Genomic DNA, 21,767 nt, shown 5'->3' with positions numbered 1-21,767 from the left:
AGAAGCCAAAATTATATTCATATGTCCTGTGCACGTGATTGGTTATCTTAGGTATTCCTGACTGTCTTATGCTACCCACTCACTTTTAAAAATGCATTTTTACCCTAGAGAAAGAAAATGAAATGGGGTAGCATTGCTCCCAATTCCAGGTGGGATTGATCTGTGTTTATTTAGCGGCGCAGCGCAATGGAGCACAGCTAAGTCCTCTTGAATTAGTAATAAATTCAGAGGTGAAAAACAGCTTTGACCTTTCAGAACCATCAGTGACTAGATTAAAATGTATGCTGTGTACTTAATAAAATATCCATATGTAAATACAGGCTATTTTACTTAATTACATTTGTGTGGCAGGTTTAGTAAAATCAAGGATGTGAGAGAGTTTGCAGGTATCACCCTGGGGTAGGAAGTTGTAGAAAGATGCTCCACTGTATCGCGATTACCCTTAGGGGCAGTCTTCCTCCCCAGGGAAGGTTGCTCCTTCACCTGTTTTAAACTTAGCCATTTTGTCTTTTCTCTTTCCTGCTGACCTCTCTCTCGTCTCTCCCTGAAAGGAGTATATAGCCAAGCAGTTTGGCTTCATGCAGAAGCAGATTGGCTATGATGTGTTGGCTGAAGACACCATCACTGCCCTGCTCCATAATAACCGGAAGCTCCTGGAGAAACACATCACAGCGGCAGAGATCGACACCTTTGTCAGTCTGGTGCGAAAGAACAGAGAGCCCAGGTGAGGTGGGAGCAGGCTCCATGGGGCAGGGTGGCGTCTCTGCATCTAAGGGGCAGCACACAGCTGGTGCTTTTTACTAGGCATCCTTTCCTCGGGGCTGCTAGTGACAGGTGCTGAGAGGGTCTTTGACGATTAGGCAAGAACATGGTATTGGAATTACTGGAATGGGATGGGGATGGGGATGGAGGCTGGGGGCTGTGATCCTAGCTCTGATGTTTGCCTTGGCTTTTTCCTGAGCTTTGATTTCCTCATCTGCTAACTGGGTAGTTAGGAGAGTTGTTGAGAATGGTGCCAGTGAGGTGCCTGGTACTTAGTAGGCACATAGTAAGTGACAGTTTTCACTGGCCTCTCATTCACTTTTTAGCATCTACTGATTCTCAGTTAAAACGCCGACCTGCCCCCCCCCCCAACTCTCCACAAATATCACTGAGGGTCCCTGGCAAGTTCATTTGTTCCCGAGTGGTGGTGTCCCGCTTTACTGAACTCTGTCCATTCTGTCTCATTCACACAGACCTTCTCTTCCTCTGCCCCTCCCTGTCTCCTCCACCTCCCCTTCTCCTGCTAATTAAGACTCACACTGTTTCAGGGGAAGTGGGAAGCTGTTTACATTGTGGGTGTCACAAATAGTCGCCATGGAGATGAAACCCTTTAGGGTTGCTGTAAAAATGCCTACTACTACCCATAAAAATAGCCAGTGCTTCCTGGAGCCCGCTCACTGCCAGGGAGGGAACTAAGGAGGCATTTGCACAAATTCTCTCCCTTGCGCCTCTGGACAGCCCTCACATGAGAAACTGAAGCACAGTGAAGTTTAAGTAATTTCCCCGAATAACATCCACATCAGAGGTCAACTATCATCAGACCGGGCTTCCCACCCGGGAGTCAGATGTCAGGGCTGTGCCCCTTACTGTTCTGGTTCCTGTGTCCTCATGGCCGTACATTATGTGACCTGCTTTCTTCCCACTTTTTCCTGTCGTCTCTTCCTTGACCATTGCCACTGCCGTCTTCCTTCTTTGCTTCCTCCTCCTTCCCTTGGCATCTGGGTTTCTGGTGGTGCTGGAGGCACTGGCACCAACCTTGTGTCACCGACTTCTCTTGTTAAAGGGATGTTGGACTTGTGTCCCAGAGCAAGGCTCAGGCTCCAAGAGCCAAACCTCTGCTCTTTCTACAGAAAATGTTTTGCTTTGTTTCTGTTTCTGGACAGATTCTTAGATTACCTCTCTGACCTCTGTGTCTCCATGAACAAATCGATTCCAGTGACCCAGGAACTAATATGTAAAGCTGTGCTGAATCCCACCAACGCTGACATCCTAATTGAGACCAAGTGAGTGATCATCTGGGGTTTAAGATAAAGACAACGGAGGGGTTGAGATGGAAAATGTATGGGCCAGTGGATATTTGTGCTTGTGAGTAATAAAACTTAACCCTTTGGCTTCTTGAGTTGGTCTAAATTCAGGGTGGCTGGCATTTGACCTTTTTAGAAAAGTCTTGGTTTAAAGAATTGTTGAGTTCGTTTTTAAGGTGACCTTCTTTGTACAGTGATGTCACTTACTTTGGATACAGGTTTAACAGTCATGTAAATTCACCAGGGAACATTTTACACATGCGTAGTTTAATTATAAGAGTTAAAAATTCTTTAGATGGGATCATCAATTAAAAAATTTAAAAGAGACTGTGCCTATGGCTCAGTGAGTAGGGTGCTGGCCCCATATACCGAGGGTGGTGGGTTCAAACCCAGCCCCGGCCAAACTGCAACAACAACAACAACAACAACAACAACAACAACAAATAGCCGGGCGTTGTGGTGGGTGCCTGTAGTCCCAGCTACTCAGGAGGCTGAGGCAAGAGAATGGCCTAAGCCCAAGAGCTGGAGGTTGCTGTGAGCTATGACACCATGGCACTCTACCAAGGGCAACAAAGTGAGACTCTGTCTCTAAAAAAAAAAAATAAATTTAAAGAGCATAAATAATAGTCACTGTTAATATTTAAGTCAGTGTTACGAAGAGTTTTAAGTTATCACTGTTGGAAAGGTGTTTATTGATCCATAGGAGTTTGGTAATTATGGCAAGAGAGCAGTTTTCCTGACAAGTAGTGCCAGTAATATGGACGGCATTAAAAATAAATAAATAAATAAATAAATAATGCTCTAAGCTAGTGATATTTTTTTGCTCATGCATCACTCAGTTTGGGGTGTGGGCTAACGCAGGAGTTCTCAATATTGGCATTTGACATTTTGGGCCAGGAATTCTCTGCTGTGGGCTGTCCTGTGCACTGTGGGATGGTCAGCAGCTCCCCTGGCCTCTACCCACTAGATGCCCGCAGTACCCTTCCTTTCAGTTGTGACAACCACAGATGTCTCTGCACATGGCCAGATGTCCACTGGGGGCAATATCACCCCAGCAGGGAACCGCTGGGTTACAGCACATGAAAGTGGTTAAGGTTAGGCTCTTTGTGGCCCTGCCCATGGGAGAAACATAAAATAGTAGCTTTTCAGTGTGTCCCTGTGTTTTGTAACAATTTCAGGAATAATGATTTTTGCCTCCTCTTATTTTCTAGGTTGGTTCTTTCTCGTTTTGAATTTGAAGGCGTTTCTACAGGAGAGAATGCCCTGGAAGCAGGAGAAGATGAGGAAGAGGTCTGGCTGTTTTGGAGGGACAGCAACAAAGAGATTCGCAGTAAGAGCGTGCGGGAACTAGCGCAGGATGCTAAGGAAGGGCAGAAGGAGGACCGAGATGTTCTCAGCTACTACAGGTGAGCAGAAGACGTGCGGAGCTAGGGCTGGGCACCCCAAAGGGTGGCTCTTAGGAACCCACTGCTGATTTGTTGTTTGCTCCAGGGAATCTCAAGATGTCCATTGGTAAGACTGTGTAGTAGAAAGCCAGGTGTGTATTTCAGGAGTTATTTAAGGGGTACAATTTCAGCAATCCTCAGTGGACAGACGTGCACAGGTGTGGCTGGGGCACAAGAAGGATGGGTGCTCATGTCAGCCCTTACTGCAGTTCATCTATAAGCAATATGGCACCCACAAGTTCAGACAGTTAAGTTCATGAACTCATCCTAGAAAAAGTGGTACATACCTCTTTGCTAAATATCACTATGGTCACCTTTGAGATACTCCCCTTGGGAAGCTATGCACCAATGCCAGCACCTCATCCATACTTCAAAGCAATTGGAACCTCTTTTTTTCTGGAATGGCCATCAGAACTGCCATTATTTCATGTTGTGTGTATTTTTTTTTTTAATCGAGACAGAGTCTCACTATGTCGCCCTGGGTAGAGTGCTGTGATGTCACATCTCCAACAACCTCAAACTCTTGGGCTTAAGTCATTCTCTTGCCTCAGTCTCCCAAGTAGCTGAGACTATAGGCACCCACCACAGTGCCCTGTTATTTTTTCTTGCAGCTGTCATTGTTGTTTAGCTGGCCCGGGCTGGGTTTGAACCGGCCACCCTCAGTGTTTGCGGCTGGTGCCATAACCACTGTGCTACGGGTGCCAAGCCTGTTGTGTGTATGTTTACTCTTTTAATACTTGATGATCTTATCGCAAATCAAGGAGAAAGAGTGCCTAAGCTGGTCAAGTTCAGGTTAACAATGTTCCCTTGTAATTGGATAAAAAAGAAAAGTGAGGCATCTTCTACTTTTGTATATCATGTGTTTCTTCACACATATAAGAATTGAAGAGTGATTTATGTCCTAAAAGATCCTAAGAATATTATAAAATTACTAACTAAACTCCATATGTGTGGTATCTTTACCATTTCCTATATGGTTTTTATTCTTTTCCATTTCTTATAGAAATAGTCTCACTTTGTCTCTCATGCTGGAGAGCAGTGACATCATCATAGCTCATTGTGGCCTAGAATTCCTGGGCTTAAGTGATCCTCCTGCCTCAGCCTCCTGAGTAGTGGGGACTACAAGCACATGCCACCATACCTGGCTAACTTTAAAATTTTTTATAGAGAGATAGGGTCTTGTTATGGGTACTAGGCTGGTGTGGAATTCTTGGCCTCAAGTGATCCTCCCACCTTAGCCTCCCAAAGTACTGGGATTACAGGCCTGAGCCCCTGTGCCCAGGATCTACATGGTTTTAAGTGTACCCTATAATCAACTGAAGAGCGAGAAACAGACAACCATCCTAGGCCTAATCCATTTGCCCCCATTTAGTTTATTAAATATCTTATTAGATAAGCAAGGGCCTAATGGAATCAGATGGTGACAGAATTTCTCCAACACAGCTGGATAAACGTGCGTCACCTGTACTGTGGCTGTCAGCCCACACTCCATGGCACAGCTTCAGCTGTTCTCTTATCTGCTTGGCACCAAAGCCAAAATCAGGTGTGCAAGAGCGAGTTAGGGGTGTTGATATGTAAGTTCTGATGGCTAAATGTCACTCCTTGACATAAAAGCTGGGGCCCCCAGGACTACCTTGCGGTGTGCTTCCATTCCTCCTGAATGATTTCTAGAGAGGGAGCTTTATGTCACCTTTCTTTTCTCTAGATATCAGCTGAACCTCTTTGCGAGAATGTGTCTGGACCGCCAGTACTTGGCCATCAACGAGATATCGGGCCAGCTGGACGTAGACCTCATTCTGCGCTGCATGTCTGACGAGAACCTGCCCTATGACCTGCGGGCGTCCTTCTGCCGGCTCATGCTGCACATGCACGTGGACCGAGACCCCCAGGAGCAAGTCACTCCCGTGAAATACGCCCGCCTCTGGTCGGAGATTCCCTCTGAGATCGCCATCGATGAGTGAGCCTGGCTCCTTCTCCCTCCCCCTCTTGTCACTTGAAGACCTCATTTTCATAATACTCTGTGCAGCACTAGATAAAACCCACATGGTCAGTTAAATCAGAGAAGAAAGATGAAGTAGTTTCTTTTCTTTAAAGTGAATAGCAAGTATTTTTTTCCCTGAGGAAAAAGATAGCATGCTTGTGTTTTTATATCTCTTTTTTATCTCTTTCATTCTACAGATATTTAACTGTGTACTATGTGCCAAGCTCAGGGAATATATATGTGAATAAAATAGAAAAGTTACCCTATGCTAGCGGGGGGGAAGACAGATGATAGACGAGATAAACGACTAAAATATGTGTGTTGGTGATAGGAGCTAAGGAGATAAGAACAAAGTTAGGGTCACGCATAGGAAGGGTGGGGGATGTTGGCTTTTGAGGCTGAGAGGCCTGAGAAGGCCTCAGTGGGAAGAACTTGAAATTTGACCTCCTTTTCTTTTCTCCTTTCCTTTCAGCTATGATAGTAGTGGAACTTCCAAAGATGAAATTAAGGAGAGGTTTGCGCAGACCATGGAATTTGTGGAGGAGTATTTAAGAGATGTGGTTTGTCAGAGGTTTCCTTTCTCTGATAAGGAAAAAAATAAGCTTACGTTTGAGGTAACTCATAATGAAATGATCTGTGTGTGTTATCTGCATTTCAGGGGTCATTTTTCTATGGGGTAAATAAAAAAAAAATACTTGAACAGGTGGTGATTTTATCATGATGCTTTTTGGTTTTGTAATGAACTTCAGCTCAGTTTTTCCAGTGTTAAATAGAACTGACACCAATGAAAAGAAATATGTAAAGTGAATCGGATCATTAAAAAGACAAAACATTCTGCATACTCTGTACTCTGGATTTAAAATGACGGGGGAAAAACACTGTGGTTGAGATCTGCCATAGATAAACCATTTGAGGAACATAAATCCTTATTGCCTTCAACTTAAAATGTTTCTGAGACCACTTTACCCTTTTAAGTAAGATTTCCAGGGATTGCAGTGTTGTTTTTTCTGTCCTTGTTGGAAATAACTCTTTTTGCCCAACTCTTTTTCCTGGAAAGCTGTGCAAATTAACTCATTTTGAAAAAGTAACTTGTCATGAAAGCAGATCAGTAGTTTTCCATTTCTTATTTTTCCTCCTTAATGAAATTAAGTAACATGTTATCAGAAATTGCAAGCAAAATATTGTATATGTCTTCTTTTACTATAAGAAAGGTCAAAATCTGTTGTGTTTATTTACTTTAGTTTTGAAGGACAGAGTCTCGCTCTGTCACCTTGGGTAGAGTGCTATGGCATCATAGCTCACAGCAACCTCAAACTCTTGGACTCAAGTGATCTTTTTGCCTCAGCCTCCTGAGTAGCAGGGACTACAAGTGCCTACCACGATGCCCAGCTCCTTTTCTATTTTTAATAGGAACAGGCTCTCACTCTAGCTTAGGCTGGTCTCAAACTCCTGAGCTTAGATGATTCTCCTGCCGTGGCCTCCCACAGTGCTAGGATTATAGCCATGAGCCACTGTGCTGGCCAAAATTTGTCATTTTTAAATTGGTCAACATTCAATGGAACTGAAGGATGCATTTCCTGAAATACCACCTCTTCTTCTTCTTTTTTTTTTTTTTTTGGAACAATAGGTTGTAAACTTAGCTAGGAATCTCATATACTTTGGTTTCTACAATTTCTCTGACCTTCTGAGATTAACCAAGATCCTCCTGGCCATACTGGACTGTGTGCATGTGACGACAATCTTCCCCATTAGCAAGATGGCAAAAGGAGAAGAGAATAAAGGTAACGATGATGTGGAGAAGCTGAAGAGTGAGTATCTGAAGGTGCCCATACATCTGAGAGATGCCCTCCCAGCCTTTCCTGTTAACCTCATGCCATACGTTATGTGTGAGGCCGTGTTCTTTCCTGGTCCATTCCTTCCCACTTCTCATTGTGAACATTTTCAAACACCGAATAAGAAAAAGTGGAAGGAACAGTTTAGGGTTCCCATGAACCCAGGACTTAGAGTTAATCAGTATCAGCATGTTGCTGTTTTTCCTTCATATTTGTGTGTGAGAGTCTGTGTGTTGACCAGTGTGAAAGTTACGTGACATTCAGAATGTCTTTCTCTCACAAATGCATGTCTTGTCATTGTTCTTGATATTCACGAGGCCTTTGATGATAATATTTGTATATGAAGAAATAAAATCCAGGCTTATTTCTTGGTAGCTGTGTCCACTTTGTAAATTCTTTGTGATAGGATCTGCCTTTATATGTTTGTTTCTTCCTCTGCTTTAGGGTCAGAGGAGTACAGATCTGATAAGTCCATGGACTTCCTCTGTTCTAGTCCATGACCATGTATTGATGGTTGTTTAACTGGTCTTCCTCAGCGAGAAGAGAAAAAGTCCATGGACTTACTCCCACTACTCGCTAGATCCCGTGCTCCGTCATTTTGCATATATTATACCACTTCATCCTTCTGTGGCACTCCTTTATTTTCATTTTGTAGAAGAGGCAGCTGAACCTCAGGAGTAGTAATATGTACAGTGTACCCAAGATCAGGCAGCTTTCGGGACTGGCACCAGGATTCAGGCCCTGTTAACTCTTTTATCCCTAGTGCTGTGCATAGGAGCAAGCACTTCGTTGGTGACTGATAAAATGTGGCATGTGAATTAATACACAGAAATCTTCCCTTGGAGGATTGCAAAGCCCACAGTCTCTCCCCACTGTTGTCAGAAACCCCAAGTTTTCGGTGTGCCTGTACCTTTTCAGGTTCCCGTTGGTCCTGTAGTATGTTAAGTAATGACGATGCCTCAGGGCTCCTTAGAGATGTTGTGACTGGTCTGTCCTGCCCTTCCTAGGCAGTAACGTGATGAGGTCTATTCATGGTGTGGGAGAGCTGATGACCCAGGTGGTGCTCCGGGGAGGAGGCTTTTTGCCCATGACTCCCATGGCTGCTGCCCCTGAGGGCAACGTGAAACAGGCAGAGCCGGAGAAGGAGGACATCATGGTCATGGACACCAAGCTGAAGATCATTGAGATACTCCAGGTACGCAGGGGTGGGGCTTTATAGGGTACTCTCCAGATCTAGTCTCTCTGCTTTGATGGAACCCAGGGCTCTCTAGGAGGAAAGGTGAGGGGCACGTTCTCAGCTCATCCCTTGGCATCATTTGTGCACCGGCTCCTCTTAACCCCTTTACTGTCGTCTCCCACCCCTCCCAGTGTAGCTCTCCCTCCAGCCTGACCATGACAACCTGTAGTGACCTTAGCCTCCTGCAGTCACCGGCCCCCATGCATGCCCTCTGCTCTAGTTCACTTAGTTGTGCTGCTCCACGTAGCTGCCGCACTTGCATATTCAGATTTACCTCGAGGTTATATCAATCTTGCAGAGCCCCTCATCGTTCCCTTCCTTTTTCATTCTTCATTCATTTAAGAAATAGTTCTTGAGACCAGCTCTGCACCAAGTCCCTTTTAGTATTGAGGACCTAGAAAGGAGCAAAATAGATTAAATTCCTGCTCCCAAAGAACTTACATTGTGATAGGTGACATAGGCATATATTAAAAATAAGTGCTATGAAATGTTGAAATATAACAGAGAGCCTGGATGGCTTCAAGACTTCTGGGGCTGGGACCCAAGGGATATTGCATCTGATGGGCTGATCAGAGAACACCTCTCCAGTCAGGTGACGTGATCAGAGACTTGAACGAAGCAAGGCACAGGCCTTTAGATATCTAGGAAAAGAGTATCTGAGGCTGAGGGAACAGCAAATTCAGAGACCCTTTGCTGAGCCAAGTTGGAACAGGTTAAGTTCAAGACGGAAGCAGGGAAGGTGAATCCAAGGAGTAGAGATAGATAACTTTTTGGTCAGATGGGCTGTAAAGATGCACAGAGATGTGGTGGATGGGCAGGGAGCAATCGTTGGTGATGAGAAGGTTTCATTTATGTTGCAATTTTTTTTAATTTGGCAGGTTATAGTAAGCTTATCTGGTGAGTGGGAATGATTGTATGTGGGGGAAATTGTTGAGGTAGGGGAGAGAGAATTATAAGAGCAGAGTCCTTGTGTGTGCAAGTTGGGATGGGATCCAGCCTGCAGGGAGGGCTTTGTTCTAGGTGTGGGATCCTCACCATGGCTTTGAACCCACCCCTCCCCCCAACCTGTGCTTCCCTGTTCTATACCATGTAGGTAATTTTTATCCATCAACAAAATCCTCTGCTCCTAAATGGAAAGAATCATGTTAACACCTTTCCCCTTTATCCCATGTTGCCTGCCTCAACCCTAGAAGATGGACTAGATAGATTTCAGTGTTCATAGGCTTGAGGATTTCTCCCCTCTCCTCCCATCCCCTCTGAAATCACATTCTACCAGTGCTTTGAAAGCATCATAGGAACTCTTCAAAGTAATCTCCTTAGGACAATAAAGAACAGCTTCACTAAGAAGCCTTAGTGAATTCAGGCCAGGCCTAAAGTAGGGAAAGGTTTCTTAGGCCATGACCTTTGTGTCCCAAGTTACCGTCATGGGTGTTTATCAGAAAGGACACGGTGCATCTTGCTGCATCTTGAGGTGCTTACTGTAGTGATCTGAGAGTGACTGGTCAACTGAGACATTCTTTCCACAGATACTTAGTGGCCCCTCCTGTGTGCAAGGCCCTTTGCTGGGCCCTGTGAGGAATACAGAAATGTTCGGACAGGGGCTGTGTCCACAGGGGTTTGTAGTTAAGGAGAATACGGTGTGATGGAGCTGTGTGCATGTAGAAATAAAACCATGAGAAAAGGTCTTATGTAACTGACTCCACTTGGTAACGGTCAGAGTAGATTTATGGAGGAGGAAGGACTTCATCTGAGCCTTTAGGCATGGGCTTTTTGCATGTAGAAATATGTGGCCATTTTCAGGTGGCTGTTGCGGCTTGAAACAGGTTGTCATGGGGTGTGGGTCAGTCAGCAGTTCTCCTTGGGCAGCGACAGACATAGACTGTGTTGAAGGGAAGTTGTCAGAAATGAGGTTGGAAAGGAGAATTGGGCCACACTCTAGAGAGCTTTGCGTGCCTAAGGTGTTAAGACTTTAGTCTGTGGCAAGCTTCTGAAAGTCTTCAAGCAGGGGGCTAACAGAAGAAAAGCACCTTTGGGAGATAGACAGGATAAATTTCATTCTATCAGTGGCCTCAGTGGAAGATGATGAGCGATTGAGCAGGGTTGAAGGGAAGTAGCGGGGAAACCCATGAGCAGTGCTAGACAGGGAGCCACCAGGGCTGCTTCTCTGATGAGATGTGTGTGTCAGGGGAGGAGGTGCTGATGATCCTGAGATTGACAGAGGCTGAGGGAACCCAGGCAGGGAAGTAGAAGGCGGCAGGACGGACTCTGTTAGTGTATTAGTCAGAGGAACAGAACCAGTAGGGCACATAAAGATAGGAAGAGGCAACTGGCATGTGCACAGTGTCTCCTGCAAGCTGAGACTTAGGAGAACCAGTGGTGTAAATTCAGTCTGAGTCCCAAGGCCTCAGAACCAGAGGAACTGGCGGTGAAATTCTTAAGTCCAAGGCCAAAAGCCTGAGAACCCAGAGCTCTAGTGTGCAAGGGTAGGGCAAGATGAATGTCCCGGCTCCAGAGAGAGTGAATTTGCCTTGATGCAATGGCTGGTGCCCACCCATGCTGGGTGAGAGCAGACCTTCTTTGTCAGTCCACAGATTCATATGCCCTCTGGAAACACTCTTACAGACATACCTAGAAATAATGCTTTACCAGCTATCTAGGTATCCTGTACTCCAGGCAGGCTGACACCTAAAATTAACCATCATGGTTCGATTTGAACACTACTCAGTTTGAGGCTCTGGGAAGATACCAAATACAGTGTCCACCAGGCACTAGGCAACATTGAGACTTGTAGACCGGCCACAGATCTGTCTCCACCTGGGAGAGGTGACAGTCCTGAGATCGGGGAAGGCTGCCAAGAAGGCAAAGCTGAGATGGGGAGAACACACAGAAGAGCGTCAGTAAGATCCTTAAATAACGTCAGCTGGTTCATCTTTCTTTTTGGTTCTAGTCTTTAACAGTCCTGGTCAAAGTGACCCTGTGCTGGAATAGAGGGTGAGGGAACAGAGAAAGGGAAAGAAGCCCCCCAGGCTTGTACCTAAGCCAGAGTAAACAGACAGACGTAGAAAATATCAACCAAGCTAATTTTTCAGTAGAAAAAAAAAATTATCCTCTTAAATCCAAAGCAGGCAACTTCATTCTTTTCAGTGTTAAGCCAAGAGTTGGCATTTAATACTTAGTGACATAATGTTTTATAGAGGATGGAGCTGAGAGTCAGTGATTTAGCATTCCAGTTGTTAAATTAATTGCCAGGATGCAGAAGTTTACACTAGAGACTCAGGTGCTGTGGGCTGACTTGACATGCCCCATGGAAGTCTGTTACTGTTAAGATGATTGTTGAAATCTAAGCCAAATATTTGACTCATTTAGTGCTTAAAGTAATTGATGCAGCTGATACCAGGCCCTGCCAGAGTGCAGTGGCTTGGCAGCGTGTTCAAGGTGGTATGTTAATGTAACGAATCTGTTTCCATTTCCACTTGAATCTTTAGTTTATTTTGAATGTGAGGTTGGATTATAGGATCTCCTGCCTCCTGTGTATATTTAAGCGGGAGTTTGATGAAAGCAATTCCCAGACTTCAGAAACATCCTCTGGAAACAGCAGCCAAGAAGGGCCAAGTAACGTACCAGGTTAGTGATTCCAGAATGGAATTTCAGCCTAAGATGGGACCTGGGTATAATGAAAACTGGGAATCCACATAGTATCTTCTAGAAAAAAGGTAAAAGTGAACGTTTTGGAGGATTATTGTATTTTAAGACACAGTCCTGGCACTTAACTCTTTTGGGGCAGGGGACTCGTTGAAAGAGCCTAGATTCCTCCTGGGATGGATCTGATATCCTTCTGTCTTGGAGTATCTTAGGCATGAGGCATTTAATGTTTCTAGTGTTGGGATTACCTACAAAATACCCACCCACCCTCCAAAAACAAAACCCAAAATAAAAACTCGCCAATTACCTTATTTCCACTAGCAACTTTGACTCATTATTATCCATGAGCAACTTTGATTCATGTTGGGAATAGTGGCAAAGGGTTAGGGAGAGGGTGGTGGTAGGGATAATCCCAGTTCCAAGCCTCAAGCCTCTTTGGACGAGGTCATCCAAAGAACTTCGGCAGGGGGGTCATGCAGTGAAGGAGACGTGTCTGGAAGGTGGGGCTTTGGATGGTGTCATTTGGGTTGGTCTGGCTCTCTGTAGCTTTACAAAATGTGGTTCTGGAAGATTTGGGGTTAACCCAGCAGTTTTGCTCCTGCAAAACTTTCCAACAAGTTTGCCAGCAGCATGTTTTCAGGCCTTCTTGTGTCTGAAGTATCTGAAGTTATGTTCTCCAACATTCCAGGTGCTCTTGACTTTGAACACATTGAAGAGCAAGCAGAAGGCATCTTTGGAGGAAGGAAAGTATATTTTCAGTTACTGTTTTGTAGATGATTCTACAACTGGGAAGACTACTCCTCTTTAGCCCTCAAAGGCTTTTCCTTTTCTGTATTAGTAAATATTTAGTCTTTGGAACTATGTTGTTTAAGTACTTTCTTTGGAACTCTTATTACACAAGTTGGAGTCTTCTCAGTTGGCTTGATTTTGTATGTGTGTGTGTGTGTGTGTTTCCTGCCTAGGACAAAAAAAAAAAAATTGAGGTTTCTCAAAACATATACATTATAAGATTATTTTTAAATGGTGAAAAATTATGGTCAAAAGAAATAGAAAGGCAGGGGGCTCAAAACAGAGAGAGATTAGTAAGATTATGTAATTTTGCTTCTGCTAGGCCTGGTTTTACCTATGAGCTATTTGCAGGCTGTTGATTTTTCCTAATATTAACATATGAAGCCCTTTTTTATTGAGACAGAGCCTCAAGCTATCCCCCTGGGTAGAGCGCCGTGGCATCACAGCTCACAGCAACCTCCAACTCCCAGGCTTAAGCGAGTCCCCTGCCTCAGCCTCTCAAGTAGCTGGGACCAGAGGTGCCCTCCACAGTGCCCTGCTATTTTTTGGCTGCAGCTGTCATTTTTGTTTTTTTGGTGGGCCTAGGCTGGATTAGAACTCATCACCTTAGGTGTATGTGGCTGGTGCCTTAGCCACTTGAGCCACAGGTGCTGAGCCATGAAGCCCTTTTAAAAATATTACATTGCTCAATTTTGACATAAAATGTTACTATGAAACTCATATACCTACAAGCATAAAATGCCCTATGCACAGAGTTCTTATAATTGACATACTTGGTTTAATTATCTATTGCTACATGACATACTACTCTAAAAAACTTGAGGGTTAAAACAACAACCATTGTATTACCTTTCTCAGCTCCTTGGGTTGACTGGGGCTAAGCCAGCTGGTTCTTCTGCTGGTCACTGGTGGGTGACTGGGGCTGGGACCTTGGCAGGGATGCCTGTGAGGCCTCTTCCTGTTCTTCTCCCTGATCCTCTCCCCATCATGAGGATAGCTTGGGCTTCCTTATAGCATGGCAGTTGACGCCCAGTGTGAGTGCTGCAAGAGGACAAGCCAACAGTGTGTAAGAACTAATTAAACCTCTGCTTGCCTTGTGTTTGCTAATCTCCTTTTTGTCAAAGCAAATCCCATGACCAAGCCCAGCATCAGTGTGGTGCCGGGGGCTACACAAAGATGTGAATACTTTGTTGGGGATATTAAGCTTTGATGAAGACTGTTAATACTGTCTCCATCAATGCTTAATATAAAACTTGTGAAATTTGAATTAACAACATTATTTATTGTTATGGATGGTGTTGTTTTACTGGGAGCATGATGACACTTCCCTGGGCTGTGTGATCCACATCATGTTCCTTACATTGAACAGCACGAGTCTAGGCCAAGACATTAGTCACATACATCTCTTGGAATACATTGTGTGAATATAGCATTCAGTGCTAAGTCCTCTCTGTGCTGCTCTTATTAACCTGCAACCATGAAAGTCTCAACATTTGTCACTGATTTGATTGTAAACATACTGTAGGTGCTGATGCAGTGATTAAGCGGCAATACCCAGTTACGGACTAGTCTGCCATTTGATCCAGGATAGGCTTATTAATTTTTTAATTACACAAATAACACAGTTATCATAGACATTGATGTAACCCTGATAATATGTTGAGTAATTCCAGTTTGAAGAACACTGAGTTATACTAGTTCGTGGCAGCACACCTCAGATTGACTCTGCCATACTGAACTACCTGTACCGATTTGTGATGAGATAAATGCAGAGCATGAGAGTATCTGGGCACTCACAGCAGTCTGACAGCAGCATGGCATCCAACTGCATGATCAGTGGACTTTGGATAGGCCAAGATACCGGTCAGCTAAAAACTAGAAATAAGAAAAGCTGGTCTTCAACACAGATAATTTGTTAGGCACTGAATTACAGCACTTTGAATAAAAAATAAACTAATACTCAAGGGAAATACCCCTGTTTACATTTCTCAGACCACAGATGAAGCCCTGCAGACACCCTCATCTAGGTGTCAGGAGTCTGTTTATAAATCCAGTCTTGTCTCTTCGGGAGTGGAGAGACTTTGGTTTAAAATTCGATATTTTGCCAGATGCAGGGGTTCATGCCTATAATCCTTGCACTCTGGGAGGCAGAGGTGTGTGGATCACCTGAGCTTGGGAGTTCAAGACCAACCTGAGCAAAGCGAGACCTTAATGCTACTAAAAGTAGAAAAACTAGCTGGGCCTTGTGGTAGTTGCTGTAGTCCCAGCTACTTGGGAAGCTGAGGCAAGAGTATGCTCAAACCCAAGAGTTTGAGGTTGCTGTGAACTATGACATCATGGCATTTCAACTCCAGGGCAACTGAGTGAGACTCTGTCTCCCCCTCCCCACCCCCAAAATGTTTTTTTTGACAATTGTGAGAACTTAATTGTCCCTTCCTCCCACAATATAGCTGAAAATAAAGCAAAATTGTATTGTTAAGGGAGCTAATGAAAAGTCGGGTCACGTGACTTAAGCATATGGTGTTAGAAATGTAATCAGTTCAGGAGTGCCTGGCTCCAGGTGGGGGAGAGGTAGTGGCTGAGGTTCACCGGGCCTGTTCCCTCCCATGTGCCCCTTTAGTGAGGAGAACACCCCACTGGACCTGGACGACCACGGGGGCAGAACCTTCCTCCGCGTCTTGCTCCACTTGACGATGCATGACTACCCGCCCCTGGTGTCAGGAGCCCTGCAGCTCCTCTTTCGGCACTTCAGTCAGAGGCAGGAGGTGCTCCAGGCCTTCAAACAGGTAGTTGAGGTTGCCCGTTTGTGTGTCATGTATCCAAAAAACTGCTGTGTGCACCTAATGGGTTGTGTTCATTAAGGTTCAACTGCTGGTTACCAGCCAAGATGTGGACAACTACAAGCAGATCAAACAAGACCTGGATCAACTGAGGTCCATCGTGGAAAAGTCAGAGCTTTGGGTGTACAAAGGTCAGGGCCCTGATGAGACCATGGATGGTGTATCTGGTGAAAATGAACATAAGAAAACAGAGGTGAGTGAAACCTAAGTTAAGCTGCCAAAGGAGGAGAATGAGCTTCTCAAAACAAGCATCCTATTCTGGTTTTAGGCAGAAGTGAAGAGGTTGGGTTCTATTTTTAAGAGATCTACTTGTTAAGTAACTGGGGTAACAACTGTTTCACTAGGACATAAGGTATAAAGTCAAAGTTTAGCTATGTCTCTTGTGTCACTATGAATCGTGTAGAGGAGACTTCGGTGTTGGATAACTTAGCATCAGGTTGCTCTTGCAGACCCACTTGAGAGTAAACATGGTCTCTAGCCATGGCCTGGCCCACCGCCCTTTTCCAAAGGAGTTGTGAGTAGGTAGATGATGTGAGCATCAACCCAGCACGGCTGTTGGAAAACAGTGCCAAGCTCCCATTCTTTCATAAAGGGCCTTGCTACCCTAACAAACCAACAGCCCAGGAGTTGTACAAACCACACTTCTGTCCCCTTTGGTCTCTAGGAGGGGAACAACAAGTCACAAAAGCATGAAAGCACCAGCAGCTACAACTACAGAGTGGTGAAGGAGGTAAGTCCCTTCTCCACCACTGTTTTTCTTTTCCTCCTTTTCTTCCTTTTCCTTCTTTTCTTGAGACAGAGTGTCGCCCTTGGTAGAGTGCTATAGCATCACTGCTCACAGCAACCTCAAAAACTTGGGCTTAAGCGATTCTCTTGCCTCAGCCTCCTAAGTAGCTGGGGCTATAGGTGCCCACCACAACACCCGGCTATTTTTTTGTTGCGGTTGTCATTGTTGTTTAGCTTGCCCGGGCTGGGTTCAAACCCACCAGCCTCGGTGTATGTGGCTGGTGCCATAACCACTGTGCTGCAGGTGCTGAGACCATTTTTCCTTCTTTATGAATCCTCTAAAAAGCTTTAGCTTGGGATAGCCAAGTCGAGGACGTGGACATGAGTTTTTTCTTCATGAAGTTTAACAAGGAGGCGGTGGAGCTCAGGGTAAGCTCAGGGGTTTAGTGTCAGCTCTGATCTCCAGACTCAGCTCTGCCACGTTATATTTGTGTGTTCTCAGTCTCCTTACCTGCCCTGTTACAGCCTTCTGTAGGTACCACATCTGAAGTTCATAGTTGAATGAAGGTCTAATAAATGTAACCATCAAAGATGTATCTCAGGGACTGGCGCGCAGTGCAGTTCTTTAGGAAGCTTTGCATAAGGTGGTGCAAAATTGGGCCTTTGGGAGCTTGGTGTGTTTTACCCTAGAGCAGCAATAATGCCAGGTCATGCCATTTTCCACAGTCTGTCTGAAACTGTCCCACTTGCTGCTGAAGCCCTAATCCTCTGCTTGTTCTGGAAGACACATCCTTAGTCTTACGTGGATTTGGTTTGATGCAGCAACAGAGCTCCCACATATCGGAGGAGCGCCCTTCGCTTTAGGTTTTTACGAATTGCGATCCCTTTCGTCCCCCTGCCCACCGTGACCCCCTCTAATCTTTTCCCAGATGTAGTGCCTAAGTTTCTGAGGTCGATCTCTTTCTACCAGATTTTGATTCGACTGAGCAAACTGTGCGTCCAAGAGAGTGCCACGGTGAGGAAGAGCAGGAAGCAGCAGCAGCGGCTGCTGAGGAACATGGGCGCACACGCCGTGGTGCTGGAGCTGCTGCAGATTCCCTACGAGAAGGTGAGAGAGCAGCTGCGGCAGCCGGGCTGGCCGGACCCTTGGGATTCCCCACACCCTTGGGATATTGTTGGTGAAGAAATGCAACAGATGTGGCTATCATGACTACAAAGGAATTTTGTATAAAATTTATACAAAACTTTATATAACACAGAGCATCATGAAAACAAAATAAAATCCCCCATACAGTTTTAAGATTGTATGAAGAAAGAAGAGTCCATTTATTCTCCGTTACTCCTAAGCCACATTGGATAGAGAGAGCGCCTGGTCTGACCAGGTCCCAGCCGTGTTTGCATGTGGGCTGGTGCGTTAGGTCTCCCTGCAGAGTTCCTCTAGCATGTGAGCACTGCAGGTCATTCAGTGCACAGGGGAACACGGAGCTTGCCCACTTTTGAAGTCCTCACTAGTGTGCTGACATCTCCTTCAGTCAGGCGATACCTTGATCTGAGTCGTCTGTTGCTAGAAGTCGTACTTTGCCTCCCACTTTTCATGTGGGCCTTTGCCATTGACATGTTGGATTGAGGAAGGCAGCAGCAGGATGACAGTGCTTCGCATCTGTGCAGGCTGCTGAGGCGCTTGAGAAATCATTCCTTCCAGCCTACAAAAGCCAGTGGGGGATTCCTGCTCTGTCCTCTTGGTAGATAAGGAGACTGAGGCTTGAGGTGGTTTGGAGTCCAAGGGCTTAGACTCAGGCTTCTAGAGTTGACCAGCAAGTGCCAGAAAGATTGACTTGCTGCTGCAGAGTTGGCTGCCAGGCTCCCTGCACTGTGCTGAGGAGGCCACCACAATTGTCAGCTCATGTCATCCTCTAGACACCAGGACGAGATAGGTGGTGCTGTAATCTGCCCCACTTTAGATGAGGAAACTATAGCTGGAGAGGCTCAGCAGCTTGCCTGGAGAAGGCAGCTACATGACTTAGATCCAGCCCTGCTGTTGTGGGGCTTGGGCCTGCTTCCTCACCCTGACCTGACCTGTAGCTGCTGCCTACACTTAAGGAGGCCCCCTGCAAAGGAGCCACCTCCACAGTCATCAGACTATGGGAATCAGGTGGTTAGGCCTTTCAACAGCCACAAATGAAGTACAAGCTTACTTCTGCTCATAGCTCTGGTGCTTAGCTAACTTGCAATTTACTTAGGAGTGAGTGGCGTCCAAACTGTGGCTGGCATTTGGACTAGAATCATCAAGCTGATTTATCTCCCTATGTATAAAGAATGTGAGGGGCTATTTCACTGACCACAGCGTTGTCTTATAATCAGGGTTTTTTTTTTTGAGACAGAGCCTCAAGCTATGGCCCTGGGTACAGTGCCGTGGCATCACAGCTCATAGCAGCTTCCAACTCTTGGGCTTAAACGATTCTCTTGCCTCAGCCTCCCAAGTAGCTGGGACTACAGGCACCCATCACAGTGCCTGGCTATATTTTGGTTGTAGTTGTCATTGTTGTTTGGCAGGCCCAGGCTGGATTCAAAGCTACCAGCTCTGGTGTATGTGGCTGGTGCCTTAGCTGCTTGAGCTACAGGCACCGAGCCAGTTTTCTTTTTTTTAAAGTTTTTTAAAATTTCAGATTAATATGAGGGTATAAATGTTAAGGTTACATTGTTTTCAATCTTAAGGTAAAGTTCAAGTTGTAGTTGAGCCCTTCACCCAGGACACCCTCACATTGTCCACATTAGGTGAGATCTGGCCAGTTGCCCTCCCTCCTTCTGCTCCCTTCCCTTCTCTGCTAGATTATACTTGTGTTTTTTCTTTCATATGAGTGTGTGTTTAAATATTGGTTTCATATTAGTATTGAATACATTGGATACTTTTTCCTCCATTCTTGAGATACTTTATTAGGAAGAATGTGTTTTCAACTCCAGGTAAACACAAAAGATAGAAAGTCTCCACCTTCCCTTAAGGCTGAATAATACTCCAGGATTTACATAGACCATAGTTCGTTAAACCATTCATGGGTCGATGGGCACTTGGGCTGCTTCCTGTCTTGGCAATTGTGAATTGAGCTGTAGTAAACATTCTGATGCAAATATCCTTGTGGTAAAGTGATATTTATTCTTCCCGGTAGATACCTAGTAAAGGGATTCTGGGGTCAAATGGAAGGTCAACTTTAGCTCTTTGAGAACTCTCCATACTTCTTTCCATAGAGATTGTATGAGTTGTAATCCCACCAGCAGTGTAAAGTGTTCCCTCCTCTCCCCCTGCATGCCAGCATCTGCAGGTTTGGGAGACACGCATTCATGTTACAGGTAACCAGATTTGGTTGGAATTGGTGGTTCAAAGGCAAAACATCGTGTGTTTTTTTGTGTGAGTTACTTTGTTTACACAAATATACCAGGGTGGGAAGACAGTGGAGGGATACCACACTGTGAGGGATGCTGTGATGTCAGTGGAGCTTGCTTGCCTTATAAAAATTCACTTCAAACTGCAACAGTTCTTCAGGCACTTTGTGCGCCAGCGGATTCCTATTTAGGAATGGAAACATGCAGAACTGCGTACTGTTGCTCCTGTCAGCCGGAGGGGGGCTGTGTGTCCCAAACTCTCTGGTTTCATGGAGCTAGAAGGTGCACCAGTCCAGTGGTAATGAGAGGCAAATGTGATTCCCACCTCTGCCATACTGGGACTTGGTCCTGATGTCCTCTTCAATTCTCCTGCTCTGGTTTGATGGTCAAAGCTGGTAACTCAGGTTCCTTCTGCGACTTCTTCTTGACAGAAATGTCCTGCTTTCTCACAGAGTCATTTCTAGGGGTTCACAGACTACGGAATAGGCCAAATCCAGCACACTGCCTTTTTTGGTACAGCATGTCAGCTGAAGAATAGTTGTTGCATTAAAAAAAAAAATTGTCACATGAGTGCCTGCATAATGTCCTTGATTTTGTTTCTTGACCCACTAAACCTACAATATTTATTGTCTCGCCCTTCAAGAACAAGTTTGCTAACCTCAGTCTAGACTGAAACCAGCAGCCAACAATTTACTGCGTAATTGCTTTCTAAGCACTTCCTGTGAGTGTTCTCATTTAACCTTCCTAACAGCCATGTGAAGTGCGCACTTTTATTATCTCTGTTTGACAGGCAAGAAAACTGAGGCCGTAAGAGGTTAAGTAACTTGCTCCAGGCCACACAGCCAGGAAGTTATAGACCCAGGCTGAGAGGGAGGCAGTGTGGTTTGGGGCCTGCATTCCTAACTGCTGCACTCACCTGCTCTGAAAGGAGGTGATGGCTGCAAATACTCAGGAGGAGGCACAGACAAGTTACTGTCAGGGTCAGCAGGACAGCATCTCAGCATTCACTTGCAGCAGACCCTTAGCAAACACCCTCCCGACTCCCACAGGAGCAGAAGTGTTGGGTGTAGGAGAAGCTGGTCTCTTAGCCCAGCAGTGGATCAGTGCTGTCCCCTTTCTCCTCCCGCACAGGCTGAAGATACCAAGATGCAGGAAATAATGAGGCTGGCGCATGAATTTTTGCAGAATTTCTGCGCAGGCAACCAGCAGAATCAAGCTCTGCTACATAAACACATAAACCTGTTTCTCAATCCAGGGGTAAGATTTGAGGTCTGTCTATAAATCTGAAGGGGGGGTGGGGTGGGAAAGAGAGAAGAGGACCAGCATGTTCTCTGGCTCTTGTGGCTTCTGGAGCTTTTTATAATGCATTGTTCATTCCAAAGGGAAACATTTTCACTGTTTTCAGAAGAACATAAATATTCTTTACCTTTTGGGGCATAGGATGGCCATGGGGCTGGGCTGGAGGAAGGTGGTAGAAACAGTAAGATGGATTTCTGTTTTTTTCCTAACAGAGCCTCCCTATTGTATCAAATTTCAGCAACACAGAAGGGCTGAGTCTCACTTTCCTGCCACGTTTTCCTCAGATCATGCATAAAGTTCTCTGCATTTATACAAATACATACTATATCCATATACAAAATACCTACATTACATTTTAGTTTGTTAAATAGGCTTTTTTAAATGTATGCATATTTTAATACTTTTTTTTTTTTTTTAAGAAAAATGATGCCACATACTACACATTGTCTTGGATTTTGCTTTTTTCCATATAAGGACATCTTGGCTGCCTTTGAAATAAGAGAGAGAAATTTTTCTCATCTTTTTTTTTTTT

At 45.0% G+C, this 21,767-nt stretch overlaps 1 protein-coding gene across 4 annotated transcripts in view; it reads left to right on the top strand.

Annotated features, from left to right (window-relative positions):
• ITPR1 (inositol 1,4,5-trisphosphate receptor type 1) overlaps positions 1–21,767 on the top strand; it is a 338,711-nt gene that overhangs the window by 162,344 nt on the left and 154,600 nt on the right. For all 4 annotated transcript variants that reach the window (XM_023510682.1, XM_023510681.1, XM_023510680.1 and 1 more), the window contains 14 exons: positions 552–724; positions 1,926–2,045; positions 3,278–3,472; positions 5,217–5,468; positions 5,965–6,106; positions 7,120–7,273; positions 8,332–8,519; positions 12,047–12,185; positions 12,892–12,946; positions 15,613–15,778; positions 15,855–16,025; positions 16,497–16,562; positions 17,529–17,666; positions 21,068–21,193. In XM_023510682.1, the coding sequence (XP_023366450.1) occupies positions 552–724; positions 1,926–2,045; positions 3,278–3,472; positions 5,217–5,468; positions 5,965–6,106; positions 7,120–7,273; positions 8,332–8,519; positions 12,047–12,185; positions 12,892–12,946; positions 15,613–15,778; positions 15,855–16,025; positions 16,497–16,562; positions 17,529–17,666; positions 21,068–21,193 (2,085 nt within the window). The remainder of the gene's footprint in view (positions 1–551; positions 725–1,925; positions 2,046–3,277; positions 3,473–5,216; positions 5,469–5,964; positions 6,107–7,119; positions 7,274–8,331; positions 8,520–12,046; positions 12,186–12,891; positions 12,947–15,612; positions 15,779–15,854; positions 16,026–16,496; positions 16,563–17,528; positions 17,667–21,067; positions 21,194–21,767) is intronic.

Source organism: Otolemur garnettii, unplaced genomic scaffold, assembly GCF_000181295.1.
Source record: "Otolemur garnettii isolate 467f Iridium unplaced genomic scaffold, OtoGar3 scaffold00015, whole genome shotgun sequence".
Classification (NCBI taxonomy): Eukaryota; Metazoa; Chordata; class Mammalia; order Primates; family Galagidae; genus Otolemur; species Otolemur garnettii.
The sequence above is the reverse complement of the archived record's forward strand: the minus strand, read 5'-3'. Positions and strand labels throughout refer to the sequence as shown.